Source organism: Melospiza melodia, chromosome 24 (genome assembly GCF_035770615.1).
Source record: "Melospiza melodia melodia isolate bMelMel2 chromosome 24, bMelMel2.pri, whole genome shotgun sequence".
NCBI lineage: Eukaryota > Metazoa > Chordata > Aves > Passeriformes > Passerellidae > Melospiza > Melospiza melodia.
This window is the reverse complement of record NC_086217.1, coordinates 10,124,312-10,145,342: the sequence shown is the minus strand read 5'-3', so window position 1 is coordinate 10,145,342 and position 21,031 is coordinate 10,124,312. Positions and strand designations below refer to the sequence as shown.

At 40.0% G+C, this 21,031-nt stretch overlaps 1 protein-coding gene across 5 annotated transcripts in view; it reads right to left on the bottom strand.

The window, feature by feature from the left end:
• CEP112 (centrosomal protein 112) overlaps nt 1–21,031 on the bottom strand; it is a 164,234-nt gene that overhangs the window by 22,426 nt on the left and 120,777 nt on the right. For all 5 annotated transcript variants that reach the window (XM_063175710.1, XM_063175709.1, XM_063175712.1 and 2 more), the window contains one exon: nt 18,743–18,892. In XM_063175710.1, the coding sequence (XP_063031780.1) occupies nt 18,743–18,892 (150 nt within the window). The remainder of the gene's footprint in view (nt 1–18,742; nt 18,893–21,031) is intronic.

Below are 21,031 nucleotides of genomic sequence, written 5' to 3'. Positions count from 1 at the left end.
GGATGAGGATGCACAGGATCAGAGAATTCTGTGGGATACCCAGGGGCAGAGTGAGGCTGGGAAAAAAGGTGATTTTTAAAAAAAAAAACCAACTTGTCAAGCACAGAGCTTTGACAAGGAGCCCTAGAGAGACAAAAAGGTGCAGTGCCAGCACTCCAAAATCCCCATCAAGGCAGAAATTAATTTTTGGTGTTGGTTACAGGGCTGGATCTAAATCAACTGAAAGCTGGTAAGAGTTTGAAGAATCCCAGGAACAAGCATGGAGCAGGAATGTAGGAAGGATTTGGTCTCCAATATATGAAACCTGATTTGATTATCCTTTAACCACAGGGCATTTATCAAAAGTGTTGGATTACCTGAAAGAAAGTTCAGTTCTGAAGAATTACATAGACAGAAACAATAACAAGTCTTAATTTCTGTGTGTTGATTGCGACTGTGAGGAAACTATTTACAAATGTGATACGTTTTCTTTCTTTAACCTGAAATAATTTCCTGGGTTTTGTATTTTCCTGAGAGCAGACAAGGCTTAATTCCTGATCCCATCACATCAGTGGGAACTCATGGATCACAACCATTTATCTGTCGGCTCTTAGGGTTGAATAAATAAGTGACATTTTAAAAAAAATTCCAAAAAATATTAAATATCAATGTATTTTCACTTTGAAACAGAAAACAGCAGAAAAGTTGCTGCTCATCCTGACCAGATGATGCAAGATAATGTCAGTCTTTTTTTAATAGAAATATGAATTTTTTATTAGCAACTCTGCACATATGGATGTGCATCTGTATCAAGAAAAGCCCTGGAAATTTATGACCAGTGCAGAGTAAAGCTACCACTAAAGGTAGTGAGAGTTAGCACTTTTCATCTTCAAAGAATTTTTCAAATGTTACCAAATTAATATAATTAGTTAATGAAAGATGCAGTAATAAAAGCTACTCTAATTACCTACTGTAGTCTTAATTATCTCCTTACTAATGCCCACAGAAGAAGGCTTCCACTTTACATCCTCAAAACATGTGCCAACAATAATTCTGAATACAGGCCTCTCTTCAAGTGCCTTCTAAATTCAATTTACATCCATTGATGTGTTTTCTCTCCTCGTTCATGAGAAGAAAATCTCTGGAACTTTGAGAAGAAAAAAAAAAAAAGCCCCATGTGAATGTTAATAAAAATTAAAGAGAATTTTCTTCCAGAAATACACATGGAGATGATTTAAAATTTTGTCATTAAAACATTTGATTTTCAAAATCTTTATCTCTCCATGAAGCCAGAATTATATGCTGTCTGGGCAAAATTAGAGTCAAATATTTAGAGTCAAAAATTTAGAGTCAAATACAACTCTGTCCAAAGGAAGCAGCCAAGAATCCCATCCAGATTTTTAAAAGCAATCATTAATTTTGCTAAAACATTTCATGGAGATAAATAGATTTATCTGGGTTCATGACTACTCCAAATAAATTGGGCAAATATATCTGTGAAGAGCATTGATGCAATGCCATGAGTCTGAGCAAAACAAGGCTGTTTTAAAAGTGAAATAATTATATTTGAGCCAAATTGTTGGGGCATCCTCAGCACTTTTTGGGTTTTCACTGAGCTCCTGCCCATGACACTGCAAACAAAAACAAAAAATCTCTGTACTTGGAGTTCTCTCTTGGTTTTGGTGCAAAGCAAAGGAAATCTTCTGGTTTTAACCTAATACATATGTCTGCTGCTCACATATGGCAAAATTCCTTTCTGGTGGGAACTTTTTTGCTGTTGTTGCAACACACAATATATCCAAAAAGTCTCCTTTGATGTTGAACTATTGCTCCACCACTCATTATGCTACTGATTCAAAATGAAAGGCAAAATTTCTGCTGTTTCTGTTAAAACAATGGCTTTGTTTTTGCAAACAAGGTTTTCTACAACCTATATGCAGGGGCCAACATTACTGCAAGAGAAAAGAAAATCTCTTATTTTACAGAGAAAACAGTCATGGTGTTTAATAACACGAATTATTTCTCTATCCTATAGGTATATTACAATTGCTGTTATGACTGTATAGAAAATTTAGGCTTTATTGCTCCTCAGGAACAGAAATTAAATTGCCTTGAGCAATATTTGACATCTCTCTTTCCTATTTTAGTTTCACTGACCTCCCAGCCTGTTACCATCAGTCCAATTTAGGATCTGGTGAGGCTGGGAAGAGCTTTGGATGGGTGGGAGAAAAAGAAAGAAAGAAAAAGAAAGAAAGAAAGAAAAAGGAAGGAAGGAAGGAAGGAAGGAAGGAAGGAAGGAAGGAAGGAAGGAAGGAAGGAAGGAAGGAAGGAAGGAAGGAAGGAAGGAAGGAAGGAAGGAAGGAAGGAAGGAAGGAAGGAAGGAAGGAAGGAAGGAAGGAAGGAAGGAAGGAAGGAAGGAAGAAAGAAAGAAAGAAAGAAAGAAAGAAAGAAAGAAAGAAAGAAAGAAAGAAAGAAAGAAAGAAAGAAAGAAAGAAAGAAAGAAAGAAAGAAAGATTGATTTGACTCTAGGAACAGAATCAAGTCTCTCCAGCAGCAGAGGAAAAAAATTTAAAGTAGGTCATTTAACATAAAAGAAAAATACATGCAAACACTTTGCAGTGTGGCAGGCTCTAATATAAGCTATTTTCATTTTTGACAATTCACTGGCAGCACATTATAAAGTTGGGATCATCAGCATTAGCTCCTGAGCAGTCCCATAACACTTCCACATCAGACTTCATCTGGTGTCTTTTGGAGATCACCTGAGCACTGTAAGGATTCTCAATATGCCAATCTTTGCCAGCTTTGCTCCTGTAAGATATTTTGCTGAATGTTTTCAGCGTTTTCTATACACACCTAGTTGAGCTGACCAAAGTTTTAAAATAATCTTCCTGCAAAAATTAGGTCTATTAGAAGGAATTCCAATAGAAGGTGGGCAGGCCCTGGCACAGGGTACCAGAGCAGCTGTGGCTGCCCCTGGACCCCTGGAATTGTCCAAGGCCAGGCTGGACAGGGCTTGGAGCAGCCTGGGACAGTGGAAGTGTCCCTGCCCATGGCAGGGGGTGGGATGAGTTGAGCTTTAAGTCTCTTCCAACCCAAATCTTTTCAAGACTCCATAATTGTAAGATACATCCCTAAAATACTTGATGGCACCAGCAGGGCTATTTGGAGACATAAAATTAGGCAGGGGCTTAAGCATTTTGCTGAGTCAGGGCTTCACTGCAGGACATTATAAACTCAATTCTTTTGAAAGGCAAAGGATGCCATAAGGTCCTGCAGAGATAACAGTTCAAAGCAAACAGCAGCATAAACTGTAAAGTCGGGCATTTTTGTCAGGGGGAGCCAAGGAGGGAATTGTTTTTGCTTTGTTTTAGTGGCTCAGGTGACAGGAGGGAAAGGCAGGCAAGGTTCAAAGGCTGTAATAAACTGGCTTTCATCTGCTTTTCTCAACGGGCCACAAAAGCCAACAAGCACTTGCCATGTCCAAGCCCTGCTTTGTCTGTGAGCAGCACACTTTGGGGCTGTTGTGATGAAGTCAATCACAAGCCCGACAGCTGCAAGATTTGCTGTAATATTTCCCTGGAGCATTTTGCACTTTGCTTTCACACTCCTTCCCCTTCTTCTCAGCCTGCACGAGTGTCATGGTCAAGAGCAGAGCAGAGGCTGCCAAAAGGAGAAAAACCCTGAACTGTCTCCCCCCTCGCACTCGCCCAGGTTTAGGCAGGAACACCAAGTGGTGCACATTTACCAGATAAAATGAATCTTTTAAACCCAAAGATACCATGACATCTTAAGCATAAACTTATAAAGGAAAAGTTCAGAACTCCATTTTAAACCACTTATGAGAGGATTTACCAAGATTCTGCCTAATGTTCAGCTGACGCTTTGTCAAAAACATTTATCACGAAGCTTTTGAAGTTCCTTAGCTCCCCCCAAGTTATTAAAACTTGAACTGCAGAGTTTGTTATCAGCCTCAGAGCACACACAAAATACATCAGGTATTTTTTCAGTCAACCTTTCAGTCTGATTTGGAGACTATTATCCAAAATACAACACTCCCCATCAGGTAATGTCTGACAGATAATGCTGAGCAGGCGGAACCGCTGCGCCCGATTGATCCGCGAGACAATTTTCATTTCCTAATTTGCTTTTTATTAAACACTTTGCAATCAAAGGCGACAGCGAGGAGTCTGCCATTCTCTGAGCAGGTTTCCTGTGAAGACCTGATGCCAGCTTCAACGTTTTCAGGCAACTTTTTGAATTTTTGATGCTCTGTCGCAAGAACGTCTAAAACGTTGTGTCAACACCGTGCTACTGCAAAACTGCTGTTGTGAACACAAATTAACCAGAAAAACACCTGGTTCTGCTGCTTGCTGTGCTCTTAACAACACTTCTGCAAAAAACAACCGTCAGGGGTTGGGGCAGAATTTCCTGCAATGACTTGGAGAAGGCCTGAGTGTGATAAAGCAGATTTATCAATCACTGGCTGAACAGGGCAATCTTCATTCCCAACCAGGTTTATCACCAAACTGCCACTTTAAGGGGGTGTTCAGATACTTCACACCTGGAGCCAGCCCAGAGGCTCCAGCAGACCCCTGGTGCTCTACAAATGTCTCTTTAAAATGCATTGCTCCTCAGGGATACACAAAAACCTGGAAATATAAACATTTCTAACAAGCCTTACAAAGCCTCTTATTTTGTTATGCTCTTTTAAGACAGAAATATGAAATATTTCTAATCAATAGGCCAATCTGATTCCCAGTAGGAATGAAAGAAAAGCTATTTATTTTGTGCAATCAGGTGCTCAGTATTGCTGCAATTCTCCCATTACATAAAATAACACACATTTTCTTGCACACAGGCACACACAAAGAAATCTAATAATGCCTTTTTACCTTTCAAAGTAACCTTAATCAACAAAATTAACTTGCAAGGCAAACCACTGCTTTTTGAACTGAACAAGAGCGAGCTTGACTCAACACATGTGAGATGTGAGAGGCAGCAAAGTAATATCTGCTGAAATTATGTCTGGAAGCCAAAAATGGGGCGATTCTTGACAGGGGAGGATGCACACTTGGAAACTTGGAAATTCTTTTATTCAAAGTCTTTAATGACCTCCAACCCAATTACATTTGCAACAAGACATGACAATGCAGTTGCTCCTATTTAAAAGTATGAGTGAAAACAGAGTATTTTTGAAGGCTGGTTCTTTTTTTTTTACTTTTTAATCATGTTGAGATGAAGCTCATTTACTTAAAAAGAAAAAAATGAAACAGAATGTCCTCTGCAGCTGGTCAAACAGATTACGAAACTCTAATCTCAGTAGCCTGAGGAAAACCAAAACTGTTTTTCAAGTATCTATTTTATAGAGCATTAGCTTTATACTTTTTAAAAGAGGCATTAACATAACTGATCAGAACATCCCAGAATGTTTCTGATCTAGTTAATCATATGACGTTATGACAGAGATTCTTGCTGTCATAATGCCAATGTTTCTAAACATTTCTAAAATCCTTTAAGTTCTTTTTTTTTTTTTTCTCCAAATTAGACATGGGGAAGATCTATTTCAGTTTCTTCAGAAGTTTTTCCGTCCATTTTAGAGCTCCACAAAAATGGTGCAGGATATTTCAGACAGACACATACACACATAGCAAGGAACAATGTCAGGCTCCATGACCTATTTAAATATTTCTGATAGCTTTTATACAAAATATTTTACTCTAATTCCTGAATAGTCCTCATCACTGTATTTCCTTAACTCTGTTGTATTTTTTACAGCTGAAGTGGAATCATTGATTAAAAAAAAATCAGAATTTATCTAGTTTAAATGTATTTGGTTTGTTTCCCTTAAAAGCAATTACTTAAACATTCAAGCCCATGCTGCATTTTTGGGTGCTAACAGTTTCTCCAGCAGAGGTAAGAATAAGGTGTAATTTATACACAAGCAAGCTAGGAAGAGGACAAGAGGGGAAAAACACTCAGCAAAGTTATTGCAGTGCCTCAGATACAATTTTAGTGGGGTGTCAAGAGCTCTTATCACAGTTGTGACAAAGCAGATTGATTTCCATTGAGAGCTTTTGGGCTTTGTTTGTTTGTTTGTTTTTGTGGGGTTTTTTGATAAGTCTGTTTCAGCCCAGTTTTGAGCTGGAACTCTGCTGTTTCAGTGTGAAGATCTTTCTGCTGTGGCAGAAAATGAAAATGCACAGGCAGAGAGGGGCTCAGTCCCACCCAGCACGAGTCCTGTTGAGTTTCTTGTGACTTTAAGGCATCCCCAAGATATTCCCCTGCTTTTGCTTCCCAGGGGCACCCACAGGGTCCTGACAGGGCAGCTGAGATACCCCCAAAAGGCACAAAAAGCTTTTAAAAATATATATGTAAATAGTTCCAAGCATTCTATACAGACAGCATTTTTAAAATGCAACAGGACTAAAAATAACAGAAATCAGATCAGGTTCTGGAGCACCATGAGTTTCTCATTTGTGCAGCTCCACATTAACTTCTCTCATTTAAACTGCAGTTACTTCATGCATCCCAAAACCTTCCCCGTAGCATAACTGAGACAAAAACTGCAGGAAAAACAAGAAGAAATAAGGAAAAATGTGAAAGATCTGAGAATTCCAGCACTGGTTAAGTTCATAAAGCTCAGTCTAGTTCAGGATCTGATAAGGAAGCACCAATGAGCTTGGGCTGTGCTGAGATGGAGAAGGGACATCAGCTCTTCACCCACCACAAGGCTGAGTTAGAAACACAAATGAGAGCCCAGCAACACCAAATTTCATTGGCAAACACACATTTCCACACAATGGTTATGAATGGACACAAACACTGAGGAAAAGTGTTATTCTGGGAGCAGGAAGAAAACAATACATGAGGCAGGAGTCCCTCCTTGGAGTCCAGAGCATGGCTGTGGTCAGAGGTGTTTCCAGGCACACAATTAAAATCCACTGATAATATCCAAATTGTTAAATAGTCTTCAGTAATTGCTGCTCTACCTCGCTGAATTACAAGCGCAAGACTGGACAGGACATGAATGATATTGACAGTAGAAACAAAAGCAAGGGGAATTTAAATACAGCACATAGAGTTGTTTTCTGGAGCCAGAGAGTGTCAATACCCACCCTGCATTCTCCTCCCAGCTGCCTGCAGAGTCCTGGCTTGGTTCAGTGCTGCAGGTGTTCCTGCAGGTACCCAACATTCGTCAGCCTGGATTTTTTATTTATACAGTTCCATTCTGCCCCTGACAGGCTTCTCAGTGAGCAAACAAACTCACTTTTCATGTTCTTGTTTGTACTTTTACCCTTTCTTACATAACAAAGCTGGCAGGGAGCAGAGCAGGGAGAGCACCTGGGGCTCTGCTGTGGGCGCAGGGGTTGGACACTCCTGGTGGGCATCATCCCTCCCTGAGTGAGCAAATCCCCTTCCTGGGTCTCCTCCAGGTGAGATCTCGTGTGACGGGGTCTGAGGATGAGGGAAGAGATGAGGATCTGACTCCACGTTTCAGAAGGCTTGATTTATTATTTTATGATATATATTACATTACAACTATACTAAAAGAATAGAAGAAAGGATTTCAGCAGAAGGCTGGCTAAGAATAGAATAGCAAAGAATGATAACAAAGCTTCTGTCTCGGACAGAGAGTCTGAGCCAGCTGGGCTGATTGGCCATTAATTACAAACAAACCAACATGGACAAATCACAGATGCACCTGTTGCATTCCACAGCAGCAGATAATCATTGTTTACATTTTGTTCCTGAGGCCTCCAGCTTCTCAGGAGGAAAAATCCTAAAGAAAAGATTTCCCATAAAAGATGTGTGCGACAATCTTGCTGTGGAAAGGTGGGTGCAGGGTGGCAAGGGAATGAAAAAGCCAAAGAGGTCCATGGTGCCACAGGTGGGAGCTCATGGCAGTCCCTGGGCACTCACGTGGAAAAATGGGAAGGAAAACATTACAGCGCTTCAGGTTTAACATATTTTCAACAGTTTTAGCTGAAAAGAGAGATAGCACAACCTTCCATTGGAATGAAAATGTTGTGCTGCTGAGACAGGGACTCTCAGGAGGCTGGATGGACTGAGTGATCTCAGAGGGTTTTTCCAACTTTAATAATTCTGTGAGTCTGGACCAGCACCACTGCCCACCTGGCAAGGGCACAAATGATGTGTTTGCCTAAACCACAGGATATCTGCATGGATTTTAGTGCTGTCATGTTCCTAACTAATCATTTCCCTGGAAAAGGGACTGGTTCGTTTTCCCCTGATCTGGTTCTAGAAGAACTTGCATCCACTCCTTTTTGCATTACAAATGAGCTGATCTGTTTTCAGGACACGATGAGTGATGCTCTCCTTCCTCCCCACACCAGGCTTTGTTCCTTTGGGATGATCTGAACTGAGAGACAGCAAACCCCAGGGCAAAACTGAGCTGGGACTTCCTGGCAAATCTCAAGAGGGAAGCGAACGGGGCATTGCATGTTTTGTCTTCTATGGCCAACGTGGCCTGGTTTGAAATCCATGATCTCATGCCACACTGGGCCAGGAAAATGGCATATCCAGGGCATGGGTTTCCAGCATAAAATACAAGTGAGGTGATCTGATGTGACTCTATTCACCTGCCAACAGCCCTGGCAGAAAAATAAACAGGTTCTGGGGATGAGCTGCTGCTGGAGGCAAAGCAGGAACCATTAGAAGAGCTGCCCTGACCTGTGAGGAACTGGTGTTTTTGCTTTGAACTTCAGCACATCTTAATGAACTCCTCATAATTGGCAATCTGGGGTTTTCACTGATGATTTATTTTCTGGAGGTGCCAAATACAGGAGACAAATTCAACATTGGAAATACCAATTTGGGTCTCACAGTTGGTTGTCCATGCTGGCGAAGCAGTTCCAACACCACTGCAGGTCACTCTCTGAGCTGTATCAGGAATTAGATTCGTACATGAAGGTCCATCAGTGCTGAAGAATTTGGTTTCATAATTACTAAAACATGTTGATTTAATTGAAGTCATTGACTTCAATGTGGTGAAGGCTTAAAATAAAAATAAGCAGAGACAGTTTTATTAACAGAAGAAGTTAAAAAGTAGTTGTGTCCTCCTCCTTACTCGGAGTAGTAAGGTTTTGGTTGTGCTTGACTCATCCCTGCCTTACTGCTCTTCCACTCCTCTGTTATCTGGCAGTTTTGGGGGAGATGCTGCCAAGAAATTCATTTAAAGTCCTAAATTTTATCCTGTAGGCAACCTATTTCAGTTTCCTGAGAATAAATTTCATAGACAGACCCCTGAAGAAGAAAACAGGTGAACTCTCTTTGCCCCATAAATCAGTCAGGCTCCCTGAAGAGGCCAAGGATACAAAACTACAGATACTTGCACAGAAACACTTCACAAAAAGCTTCAACCTTGAGTTCACAGTCTTCTCCATAAGCCTCAAGCCCTCAGTCTTCCTCATGCATATTTTTCAAGGGTCAACAAATAAATATTTACTGTCTCAGATCCTGTCCATCAGTGAATCAAGACTTGATGGTGCAAGAATCAGCGACAATGAACTGCTCCCAGGAAAAACTGCTCCTGCATCCAGTGCAGGATGGAGGATGGACATGAAATGCATATCCACATGCAACAGCCTCAAAGAATAAAGTGTACTTTTATCTAGTTTTCCATCTTATTATACACACATGTGCTGTATCAACACACAGAGGCGAGTTCCTTGGGCTGGAAGGCAACGAGGTGAACGCACAGAAAATATTCACTGTAGAAATTTTAGTGGGAAAAGCTGCAGAGTACAAGACACAGAATAGACTTTCCCTTGCTTCTGGACTCCAGAGCTATTTTGGCTGCCAACAGTACACAAAATTTCCACTGAAGGGCAAATCAAACCAATTTCCCTGAGGATGGAGGCATCAGAAAACTCGCTGAGGTTATTCCATCCGTGCCTACGCATTCTCCGAGCGGATGAGCAGCTTCACTTTGAATCCATGTCAAACCACAAGGACTGGCTGATAATAACACTCAATTAACATGATCTCGTCCCTCTAGAAAAAGCTGGCAAACAGCTCCACCTCACCTTTCCTAGCTGGGCACAATGGGGTGATTGATGCTGTGAGGAAATGGGATAGGTCTGCACCGAGGAGCCGACGGGTCAGGTTTGGTGACAGTGTTTGTAGGTTTAACCTCTTACCCAAACCTCTGAGATGAAAAAGCCACTTCTGCTGAGCACGCAACTGTGAGAAAGCCAGAGCTAGAGCTGGCAAACACCGAGCTGGGCTAATTAGACAGGTGTTTTGAAAAACCCCAAACTTTACACTTTTATTTGGACCTTTGGATGTCGTGGCTGGTGCTGTTTCACACACTGGGGCTCCAGAGAGAGGCAGGAGCTGCTCCCCTGCTCGGCTCTGGGGGTGAGTTTGCCATCTGATCTGCTGAACACACAGATAAAAGTCACCGCAGACTTTTCTCCCTTTTCAAGTGCAGCACTGTAACTTGGAAAGTTCTTTTATTCTCCACTCTGCTGACGCAAGAAAGTGGCAGGAATATGGCAGCTCTGGCTGCTTTCCTTTTGTAGCTCTTTGTAAGTAATCTTTTAATGCTAACAAAACAATAGGTATTTTCATTTTGGATGGAAAAAAACATTCCAGTAATAGAAAATTAAGGCAATGCCTTTCAAAAAGTCTAAGAGTGCTACTGACCACTTGATTCTTCTCCTACCCTGCCTTTAAATATTGGTAAATAGTTACCAGGCACAGGTATCAGATTCTCCAGGTTTCTCTTGTTACACTTAAGAAAGGCCCAACTATTATGAAAATGGTGAAGTTTAACAAAGATATTTCTATTTCCCTGTGATGTGCCATTCAAAAGTGTTAGCCAGTCGTTTTTTAAAAAACACTCTTGATATTTGATCTTCTTGAGTTTCAGTTACATATAAAGCTGGAGAGCCAGCAGAAAATTCTAAGTGGAATCTGAAGATTTCTTAAGTCAACACTCATTTTGGCAGGAGCATTTTAATGCACAAAGCTGAAATCCTCAGTGACTCTCTCCTGCTGATATCCCTGGAGCAGCCAGCACCACGATTAGCACAAAATCAAAAGCAACGTACAGCTCTGCAAAAAACAAAAAGGACGTGGACACAAATTCTGCAAGTGGTGCAGGCACAATGGCACCAACCAGGGCACCCTGGTGCTGTTCCAGCTCCCCCTGGGATGAGACAGGCTCTAAGAGAGATCTCTCAGGGAAAAGAGATGCCGATAACAAAGCAGGTCCACATCCCCAGAGCCCTGCTTGCCAAACCCTGCGACTCCCCTGGCTGTGCCGGGCTTTGGAAGCCCTCAGAGCAGAGCTGGAGATGCCTGTGGCCCGTGGAAGGCTGGCTTTGCAGGCACTGCTCTGCCCAGCACCCTTTGCTGGTGGAAGCTCACACAGATTCTGTTCCCACCTCCACGGCTGGAGGAGCCCTGCAGCCAGGGCTGTTCCAGGAGCAGGCAAGGAGGCTGTGTTCCAGGAACTCACTGGAACGGGAACAAAGCACAGCCCTTGGAAAGCCCTGTGCACTGACTGTTTTACAGATGCCCCGGCTTTGGACGGCATTACACGCTTGTTTTTATCTTTATAATTTTTTTCCTCCCCCTCTCTCCAGTAAAGTCCCAGACCTTGGAGCACAGGCTCTTCCTCCTGGGCATTCTGCCTGCTAACTCCTGGGTATCTCCCCAGCTCTGTCTTTTTTAAGCACCACTTTCTCCTCTACAGGAAAGTCTTTCTGCTCTTTGGAGAGAAGAACGCCTTTGAAATGCAGCAGTAAACTCTGAGCATCACAGCAGCCTTAAAAAAGCTGATTTCCATTTTCCCATAACACATTCTAAACCTTGTCTGTCCTTCTTTACAAACTGTGTGGGCTTATATCAGTATTACTTAACACTTACTAATAAGAATGTTTTGTCTGCACCTTTTTAATTACCCAGGACCCCTTCAGTGTTATTACTCCTGTTTTGTCAATTAAAAGCAGTGAATTTTATGGCTGGGTTTGAATTTTTTTCCTGTTTTTCCAGTGCAAAATTAGTCCACATTAAACAGTTTGTCTGTATATGACTTTATATTTTATTCTGCATTTATAGAATCTTTAACTCCATAACCTGGAGACAGGTGGCATCCCTTCAATTAAAAGCAGTGAATTTTATGGCTGGTTTTGATTTTTTTCCCCTATTTTTCCAGTGCAAAATTAGCCTAGTCCACATTATTAAAAGCAGGACAGTTTGTCTGTATATGACTTTATATTTTATTCTGCATTTATAGAATCTTTAACTCCCTAATCTGGAGACAGACATGCAGCATCCCGTCTGGGGCTAACAAGGAATAAAAAGGACTTCATGCAGCAAAGCGCCTTCTGGAGGGAAAATAAAACGTTGAGGGCAACAATGATAATGTAGGAAAAAGTAAAAATACCAACTTTTAAACCTGTCAGATAAATCTGGACTGCAGTTCAGAGGAAAAGGCAGACACCAGCTCTAGTCTTTTATAAAACTTGTAAGCCTGATTTTGCTGTTGGCCATGGTAAGTTCTTCAATGTGTTGAGACATGAAAAGTCAAGAAAAATGCCAGAGTGCAAAGTTTGCTGCAGGAAAAAAAAAGATGACTCAATTCTTTGCCTCACAAAGCATGTCAAAGATATTATAAAGTACTTACAGATGCTCAGCCACTCGGATTGCCTGGCTGGCCAAACATCTGAAAGCCTGTAATTTTGAAGAGAAGGTGCTATGCTTCAGACAATGAAATAATTTCTGTGGCAGCAGAAAAAGAGAGATGGTTTTGAAAGGAAGAGTTTTTAAAATCAGAATTTCAGTTGCGATCAATTGCTATCTAAGCTTAACACGAAAGGCAGCCTGTTTTAATTATCATTTATAAGGAATGTGTCAATACAGGCTTTTAAAGATAACCAGGTAATGGGATAAAGAGACAGAGCTGAAAACCTCAAGGCTAAACCTCTAACAGACAGAATTTGGGTGAAACTACAATTTACATCAACAAAGGCTGTGAGAAACAGGTGCCTCAGGGTTTGCACCCCATGAAACAGAGAAAGCAAAGCCATGAAAGACCTGCAGATCTAATTTACCTATTCTTTTGGAAGATGTGACTTCCTCTGCTGATCAAACAGAATATAGGAAGTTATGAGCAAGATAAAATCATTTGCCTGGTAAATTTTAAGGTCTGCTTTCCCATGCTAAAGCACCAGTGCTGGTGCCTTGTAATTCCCTGCTAATAAAAGACACTGCAGAGTTATGAGTGTTATTACAGGCTAAAGTCAGTGACAAAGAAATAAAGATCCATGAAAAAAGCATTTTATGTATTTAACATCAAGTTGGTCCCTTGCAAGTCTTTCTTTCACCATGCCAAATGGTTTATCATGGCAATGTTTGGGCACAAAGGCAATTAGAGGGATTAGAAATGCCTCTGGAGAACTCTGTGACATCTCCAGGTGAGTGACAGTGTCTGGCACCACCAGCAGTGGGACATGTTCTCACCATTGTGTCCTACAAGACATGAGCCAGACCAACACTGAAATGCTGACCTCCCTTCTACAGGCACTGCTGGCTAAAAAAAGAAACAAAAAAACAAACAAACAAACAAAAAAAAAAAAAAAAAACAAAACAAAAAACAACCCAAAAAACTCCAAAACCCCCAAAACTCCAAAAACCCAAAAACTCCAACCCAACAATAAAACAAAACAAAACCAAACCAAAAACCCAAACAACAAAAAAACCCAAAAAAAACCAAACAACCAAAAAACCCCCTTCCATCCAAACCAAAAGAAAAAGACCCAAAAACCCAAACAACAAAAAAACCTGAACAACCAAAAAACCCCCTTCATCCAAAACATCAAAAAATCTCAAAAAACAACCAACCAAAAAAGACCTCTTCACCCAAACCAAAACAACAAAAAACCCCAAAAAACCAAACTACCAAAGAAACCAAACAACCAAAAAAAACCCTTCATCCAAGTTGAAACAGAAAATACAACAAAATATCTTTAAAATTTTATCCATAATGTGGGTCTGGTCTAAATCCAAAATTTATCCTGAGCTAGTAGTGAGGTTGTAGCAGTTAATTCTGCTCCCTCAGTGTATCCTGGGGAATAAAGCAAGTCAAGACTCCCCTTCCAAAAAGTCCTTGACACAATCTATGCCTTTACCCTAAGTTTTAGATGTTCATTTAGAGTTTACACTAAACTTTCAGGGTTTTTTTCCCCTAATTCACGTCCTCAGTGCTGCCACACAGGATCACAGCCTCCTGAACCACCACTCATTCCAGCCTTAATTTCCACCTTTGCCACAAACCCTGGGTGAAGTCAAGGCTCTGCCCTCCTCTCTCCCTTTCAAAACTAAAATTGTTTCTTCTCCAGATCAGGGCAGCTTAGGCTGGGTTCTCTCAGATGCCTCTCCTCCCTTAATAAGCACTAATTAAGGGCATTTAAACCACTTAGATTTACCTTTGCTTGGGACTTTTAAACCAATAAACTAGAATTATTTATTTATTACCAACTCCAACCCAGACTGCAATGCTGGTGTTCCAAAAGGTGTTTTAAGGACAAAAAACTAAATACCTCTGCAGGGCTGCAGTCACTCCAATGTTCCCAGAGACCTAATGTGCTTGTCCTTTTAATAAGGAATATTATTTGTAGCTACCAGCGGAATTTGCTAATAGACATGGCTGATGATGAAACAGAACTACAAGCAAAATTAGCTTGTGCATCAAATTTTTTAAAATATAGGTTTTTGATAGAGAAATTTGGTAATTTTTACAGTTGCATGGAGGAAATTCACTGTGTTGATAAAACTCTCAGTTCTTTCCAGAGGAAAAGATCCTTTGGCTCCAAGATACAGCAGCATTAAACAAATATAGATGTCAGGAATACTCAATGCCCACAAAGGCCCAGACAACTTAAACCCCAAAATTTTTCCCTTTGTTCTGCTATGGTTATAAAACACTTTGACTTTTTTTCCCCCCCTCTCAACATTTTTAAACATAACAAAGGAAAACAACTGTTTCAAAATTTTTCACATGAAGGGGAACATTATTATAGGCCATTCTTTCCTAGAAATCTTTTAAGTCTTATTTATTAGCAGAATTAATCTGATCGTAAGCTGGCTAACATGCAAAGTGTTGAAATGTGTCATCTTCCAACCATGCTTTGCTAATGAAATCTTGGTGTTAATTCAGGGATTTAGCAGAATCCTAGAATCTGTAACAGGAATCAAACAACAATTGTGGTTCATCTGGCAGAAAAAGCAGCATTTTCCCCCTTTTCTGTTGTGGGTTTGTCACTGTATGCTCTCCATCATCCATTTCTTTCCAGAATCTACTTTTTGATGTGGAGTCCCCGCTTGGCCATCAACTTCAGCATTAAAATGCTCTGAACATGTTTTGCAGCTCCAATCCCAGGAAATGTTTTGTACTTCCAATCCCAGGATCCAAAAGGATTTCATAAAAAACTGAACAACTAAGCCTAAACAGCCAATGCTGGGATTTCATAAATAACCTCAAGGTATCTTTATGATGCCACCAAGTTCTTGTTCTGCCCAGAACAAGAAAAGCAGCAGAGGAGTTTGGTAAATGCTCTGACTGTTGGAATTACCAAGCTCCAGGCTGCTGTGGGTGGATCGCTACGAAGATGTAAGAAACATAATGTCAAAAATTTAAAATAAAATTAAAAACAAGTTTTTGTTATCATCCTGAGCCACAAGAGGGGAATGTGAGAGCCAAAGGTTTATCCTGATTTTATGTGTGGTGATAAGTGCAACCTGCCCTTAGCCAGACCTAACACAGAGCACCAAGGCCTTCAAGCATTTGTCTCAAACTGCCCCAAACTGAGGCCACCTGAAGGCAAAAAGCCTGGTTCTAATTGGGTTTTTTGGCTGTCAAAAGAAACAGGAGGTTCTTAAAAGATCCATTATTATATATCCAATATATCCAATATATCCGTTATATTGCATCCATTACTATATATCCAATATATCCATTATATTGGATCCATTATTATATATCCAATATATCCAATTGATATATTGATCCAATAGATCATATTGGTATATATCCAATAGATCCATTATTATATATCCAATATATCCAATATATATCCATTATATTGCATCCATTATTATATACCCAATATATCCAATTGATATATTGATCCAATAGATCATATTGATATATATCTAATAGATCCATTATTATATTTCCAATATATCTATTATATATTTAGATATACTGGATCTTAAAAGATCCAAATATATTTTTGACTAATATTTAAGATACTACCTTAAGAAATACTGAGTGGAAGGAGATGGATGCAATTGTGCAATAATAACAAATCAGAAATCTTTTACTAGCAAAGAGAGTCAGGAATTTGAATTAACATCAAAATCATGTATTATGGCATCCACATCTGGATATCACTTTACTGCCTACATCCAAAACTTCTCTGAGAGCCAGTTGGTTTCTGTAAAAATGTATTTCTCTCTTTGAAAGGAAATAATAATTGGAAGGTCTTACAGGAAGCCACCCAATACCAAGAGAGGAAATTGCAATCTGTTCCTCAATGTTAGTTTAAATCAATGTTATATTTAGCAAAGGCTGCTTTTTAATGATAGTATTTTCAGTAGATTTTACTACACTGAGTCTCCTCAAAGGCTTGCATTACATTAAGAATTGCTTTGTTTGTAGAAAGTTTCTTTAATCATCCCTCAAGGTCTTCAGCTTACCCTAGGTTGGATGTTGTTCCCCATCTCCAGGACATCCAAGATTACATTTTCACCAAAAATCCTTTTTTTTTTTTTGCCCCAGGCTAATAAAAAGCAAAGTATTTCTGCATATGCTTGCCTAGAAATATGTGTGGTTCTTAAAAATACGAAGTGATCAAATATTAAAACCACCTTTTTCTGTTTCCAAAAGTACACACAGCATTTTAGCTTCCTAGGAATTTTCTGCCTGGGTATCTGGATTTCAGTAAATTTCCATTAAATCAGTGGTTTCAAAGGAAGATTTTTTTTTAAAAAGTACAGTATTAATGATACTAAACAAAAATCAAGAACTCCAAGCAAAACAGCTCCTCCAATTTCTTCTCCAAGTTGACAAAATCTTTTAAAACTTTCTCCCAGCACCAGTGCTAAAAACTAAAAACTCCCTGGGACACTGCTCAGAAATGCAGTGCACAATTTCCCTGTGGTTTTTATGGATTTCATTACATTGTGAAGTAATAACATCAAAATGAAGTTTATAATAGATTTACACGCAGAAGGGTTTCATGCCACCTATAATCATTACTGCTCAAAAACTGGCGTTGCCAACAGCTGAATTATTCCACTGCCTGGAACTTAAGAGAATCCAGAAATTCAAGGGTAGAGTTTGCACCAGAAGAAAAATGCTGCTTAAGAGTCTGAACCATGTTTTTCCAACATGTAACTCAAGCAGGCACCATGATAACTTGAATTATTGTGCATTTCTGACTCTGTGGAAGATGGTTCCACTGTCACGGGGCTCTTGCAGATCTTGGGGGCCACTGGAAAAGTGAACTACAAACAATTCATGTTCCTGAGTGGTAAAAATTCACCTGTACCTGAAAATAATGGGATTTACCTGTGTTCCCTCTGCAGAGCCTGGTGATAAAATAACCTACCTGTGGTGATTCTACCTGCATAAGAGATTAGAGCCAACATTTTTATTGTTACACCTCTCACAGAGTGATCAGAAAGAATTTTTTTTTCCTCAACAAGCACACAAATAAAGGCAGACATTTTGCTTAAGAAAAAATAATGATAATTAAAAATCCATGAAAGAAAGGAAAAACATTCTGCAGATGATGAGACAGTAATGACAACCTAGTGCAAGTCATTCCAATATAGAGGACAGTATTAACTGCACCATAATCCAATGGATTTCCAACATTTAAAAACTTCCATGGTATCTTTTAGGCACAAAAAAAATATATGAACTGTAGGAGTTGATTTTTCCATGAGGTTTTACATTTAATAATGTAATTCTTTGGTATGATTGAATGTCTTTACAATGGAAAAGGAATTTTTTCTATACAACTTCTCATGAGTTGTTTTTGTTGTCAAAAGACCAGATGACAATTTCAAAATTTTCCCATTGCTCTTTACTACTCTGAGAAGAAAAAATGTTTAAAAGCCAATTCTGCTCACTTCTACAGGTGGAATTCTCTGCAGACACTTTGAGTCAAGGTGTCAAAGCAGCAAGAACACAGCGTGGCTATTCAGTCCCTTAAAACAATGAGAAAGGCCAAAGAATGGAATTCTGAAGCAAAATATGTATGAAAAATTACAATAAAATACGTATAAAACTACAGATAAATACTTCAATCCTTTAACATTCAGCACATTTTTCAGTGGAGACCAAGGACAAGTTTTCCTTCAATGCAGCTTTAAACATGAAAGTTGGGAAGGTTTGTGAACGCACTCTCCTATTTTTCACCTTTCCTCTCTTTCAAGCCCTGAAAGCACAGCATAAAGCTGCTGGAAACACACTACAACATCAGGGCCAGTCCAAAAAGAAAGAGAACAGGAAAGATTCAAGTATTTGACTGACATGGATGGATTAGATTTGCCAAATGCAGGCATGGGATCAGCCAGAGGAGAGGGAGCCTGAGTCACCAGCTCCATCAAAGCTTTGGGGATGTCTGGGTGAGCTCTGTGTGGACAGGAACCAGCCCTGCATTCAGAACTTTTAATTACCCTCAGCCAGGCAGCAGCAGCAGCACTGCAATGCCCACATTACCTTGATTGCTCTGTCATTGTCTGTCATCAGCTGCTGCTTCTCATCCTCCAACTTCTGCGCAGCTTCCTGGAGCCGCTGCTGCACCGCGAGCTGCTGCTGGCTGCTCTCCTCGGTCAGGAAGGAAATGGTGGCCTTCAGCTCAGCTATCTCCTGAAAGGAAAGCGCCATGTTAAAGCTCTCCTCAATAAAATACACATATTGTGCATTTTTTTTTTAATATAAACATGGCAATGGGAAGCTCTGCTGCGTGAGCTGGGTGTTTGAAATTAGCGCGCTGCGCTCCAGCAGGGCATGGAGCTCCGGGCAGAGAAAAGGAGCAGAGCAAGGCTGGAAATGACAAGAATCGCTGGACACAAAATATTTGGAAGTGTTTTCCACTGTGACATTACAAAATATTTACTCATGAGAACAAGGCACGTCTGTGGAGCCTGTCCCATGTCTTCCATGCCTGTGAGTTTACACTGGGGGGCTGCTGCTCCTTTTCCAGGGGGGTATTTTACACCTTGATACTGCTGAGAACAAAAACACCCACGTTCACACTCTGGGCTGAAATGCAAACCTGACAGTGACATTTCTGAGCTGCTGAAAGGAGCAGATTTTGCTGAGCAATACAGTGAGGACCTGACTGCACGTCCAGACCTTTTAGGTGATTCACTCGTCATCTGTTGAATTGTATTTGTTTTACCTTTTTCATCACTGGGGAAAGTCATAACTAACCCTGATCCTTTAGGCATATTTACAGAATTTTAAACTGACATGTCATCACCCAGCAAAGCACTCAGACATGTGGGAGAGTCACTGACTTTAATGTATATATTCAAGCTCAAGGTTAAGCTGCTCTAGCAGCATATTATAGAATAATTCTAAAAGCACTTTAGCACACAGGCAGTTCAGGGAGAGACTACCAGAGTGCTTAGACTTTGCTAGACTTCCCCATTGGCAAAGAAAAATTTATCTATGTTAATTACATTGTTATTTAGGAAAAAAATAAGTTTAAAAACCTAATAATAGGCCAGGACTAGTATAAGAAGAACTGTGCTACAAATGAAGGCACTGAAATCACTGGAAAAGGGGGAAAAGCCTGATTAAAACTTTGTAGTAAAATTATTTCTCTTTGTCTACTTGAAAAGCCCAGGAAGTAACCCAGATTATGTGTAAAACCTACCTTTGTATTTGAAATACATATTTCAAAAGATAATACCCATCAAAAAGAAGGGGTTTTGAGACCAATATGCCAAAGTTTAGAGATTATCTGATAGGGTGCAACTCTGTAGCCAGGATTAAGCAGTGTCTCTGGGTTTGCAGTTCAGGTAATTGTTTAGAAGACAGACAATTTGCAGAAATGTGGTTTTACCAGGTGTGTAATGCACAGGAGAAAGCAGAAGAAAGCAACGGATTATGTAAATTATTAAGATAACAACTTGACCTCATGCAAAACTACAGCATTTTGAGTACGTCTCATTTTGTCATTTTAAAAAGAAAACAAAGCAGCCAACTCCTCAGTATAACACAAACCTGAGATTTAAAGCTTTTACTGGGTTGAGAGCCTGGTCTAGCACAGGAGTTCTGAAATCCAAGCAAGGAAATTTCAGCAGAAATTGATGAAGAAAGATCTGCTTTGTGCAGTACTTTTCAGAGCAAAAATTTCTATTTACTTTGTATAAACTTCAGAGGAAATTTCTTGAAATATCTTCTCTGTGTGGGTGTTAAAAGTGAATGTTCCAAGAGGCCACAGAGAGAAAGATTGGACAGATGTTGTCAGCAAGGCGACCACAAGAAAAGTTGCAATCCACCAATTATTAACAGTGAGCTACAAAAAAAAAAAAACAGAAAAACCCAAAGCCAAGCGTGTCCAAGGAACTTGGGGGATTTGATTTAAACCCACACAAGTAAAGAAATTCAGACATCAGAGTGAAATGGTTTTATTGAGCCAAACAGCCCTGACAGATGATGGATGTGTTGAGGAAAGTGCTGAGGAGCTGGGCCCAGCTCTTGCCAGTGAAATGCCCCAGCTACAGCAAAGCCACCTTAATACAAAACATGTCCCCAAACCCTGAGACTGCTCTGCAGGCCAGTAAATATTATATATATGACATAATAAATTGGGTCAGTCTGACAAAATTTATTATGACATTTAGGTTAAAAAGTTCTTACCTTGCCCTACACTACCTACACGTTCCTGTGCAACAATTAAAGCAATTTCCCTCATCCCTTAGTTAAAAATTCAGAAATGCTTCAATTATTCCAACTGTCTTTAACAAATGGACCAAGAACCATTTTTGTGTTGAC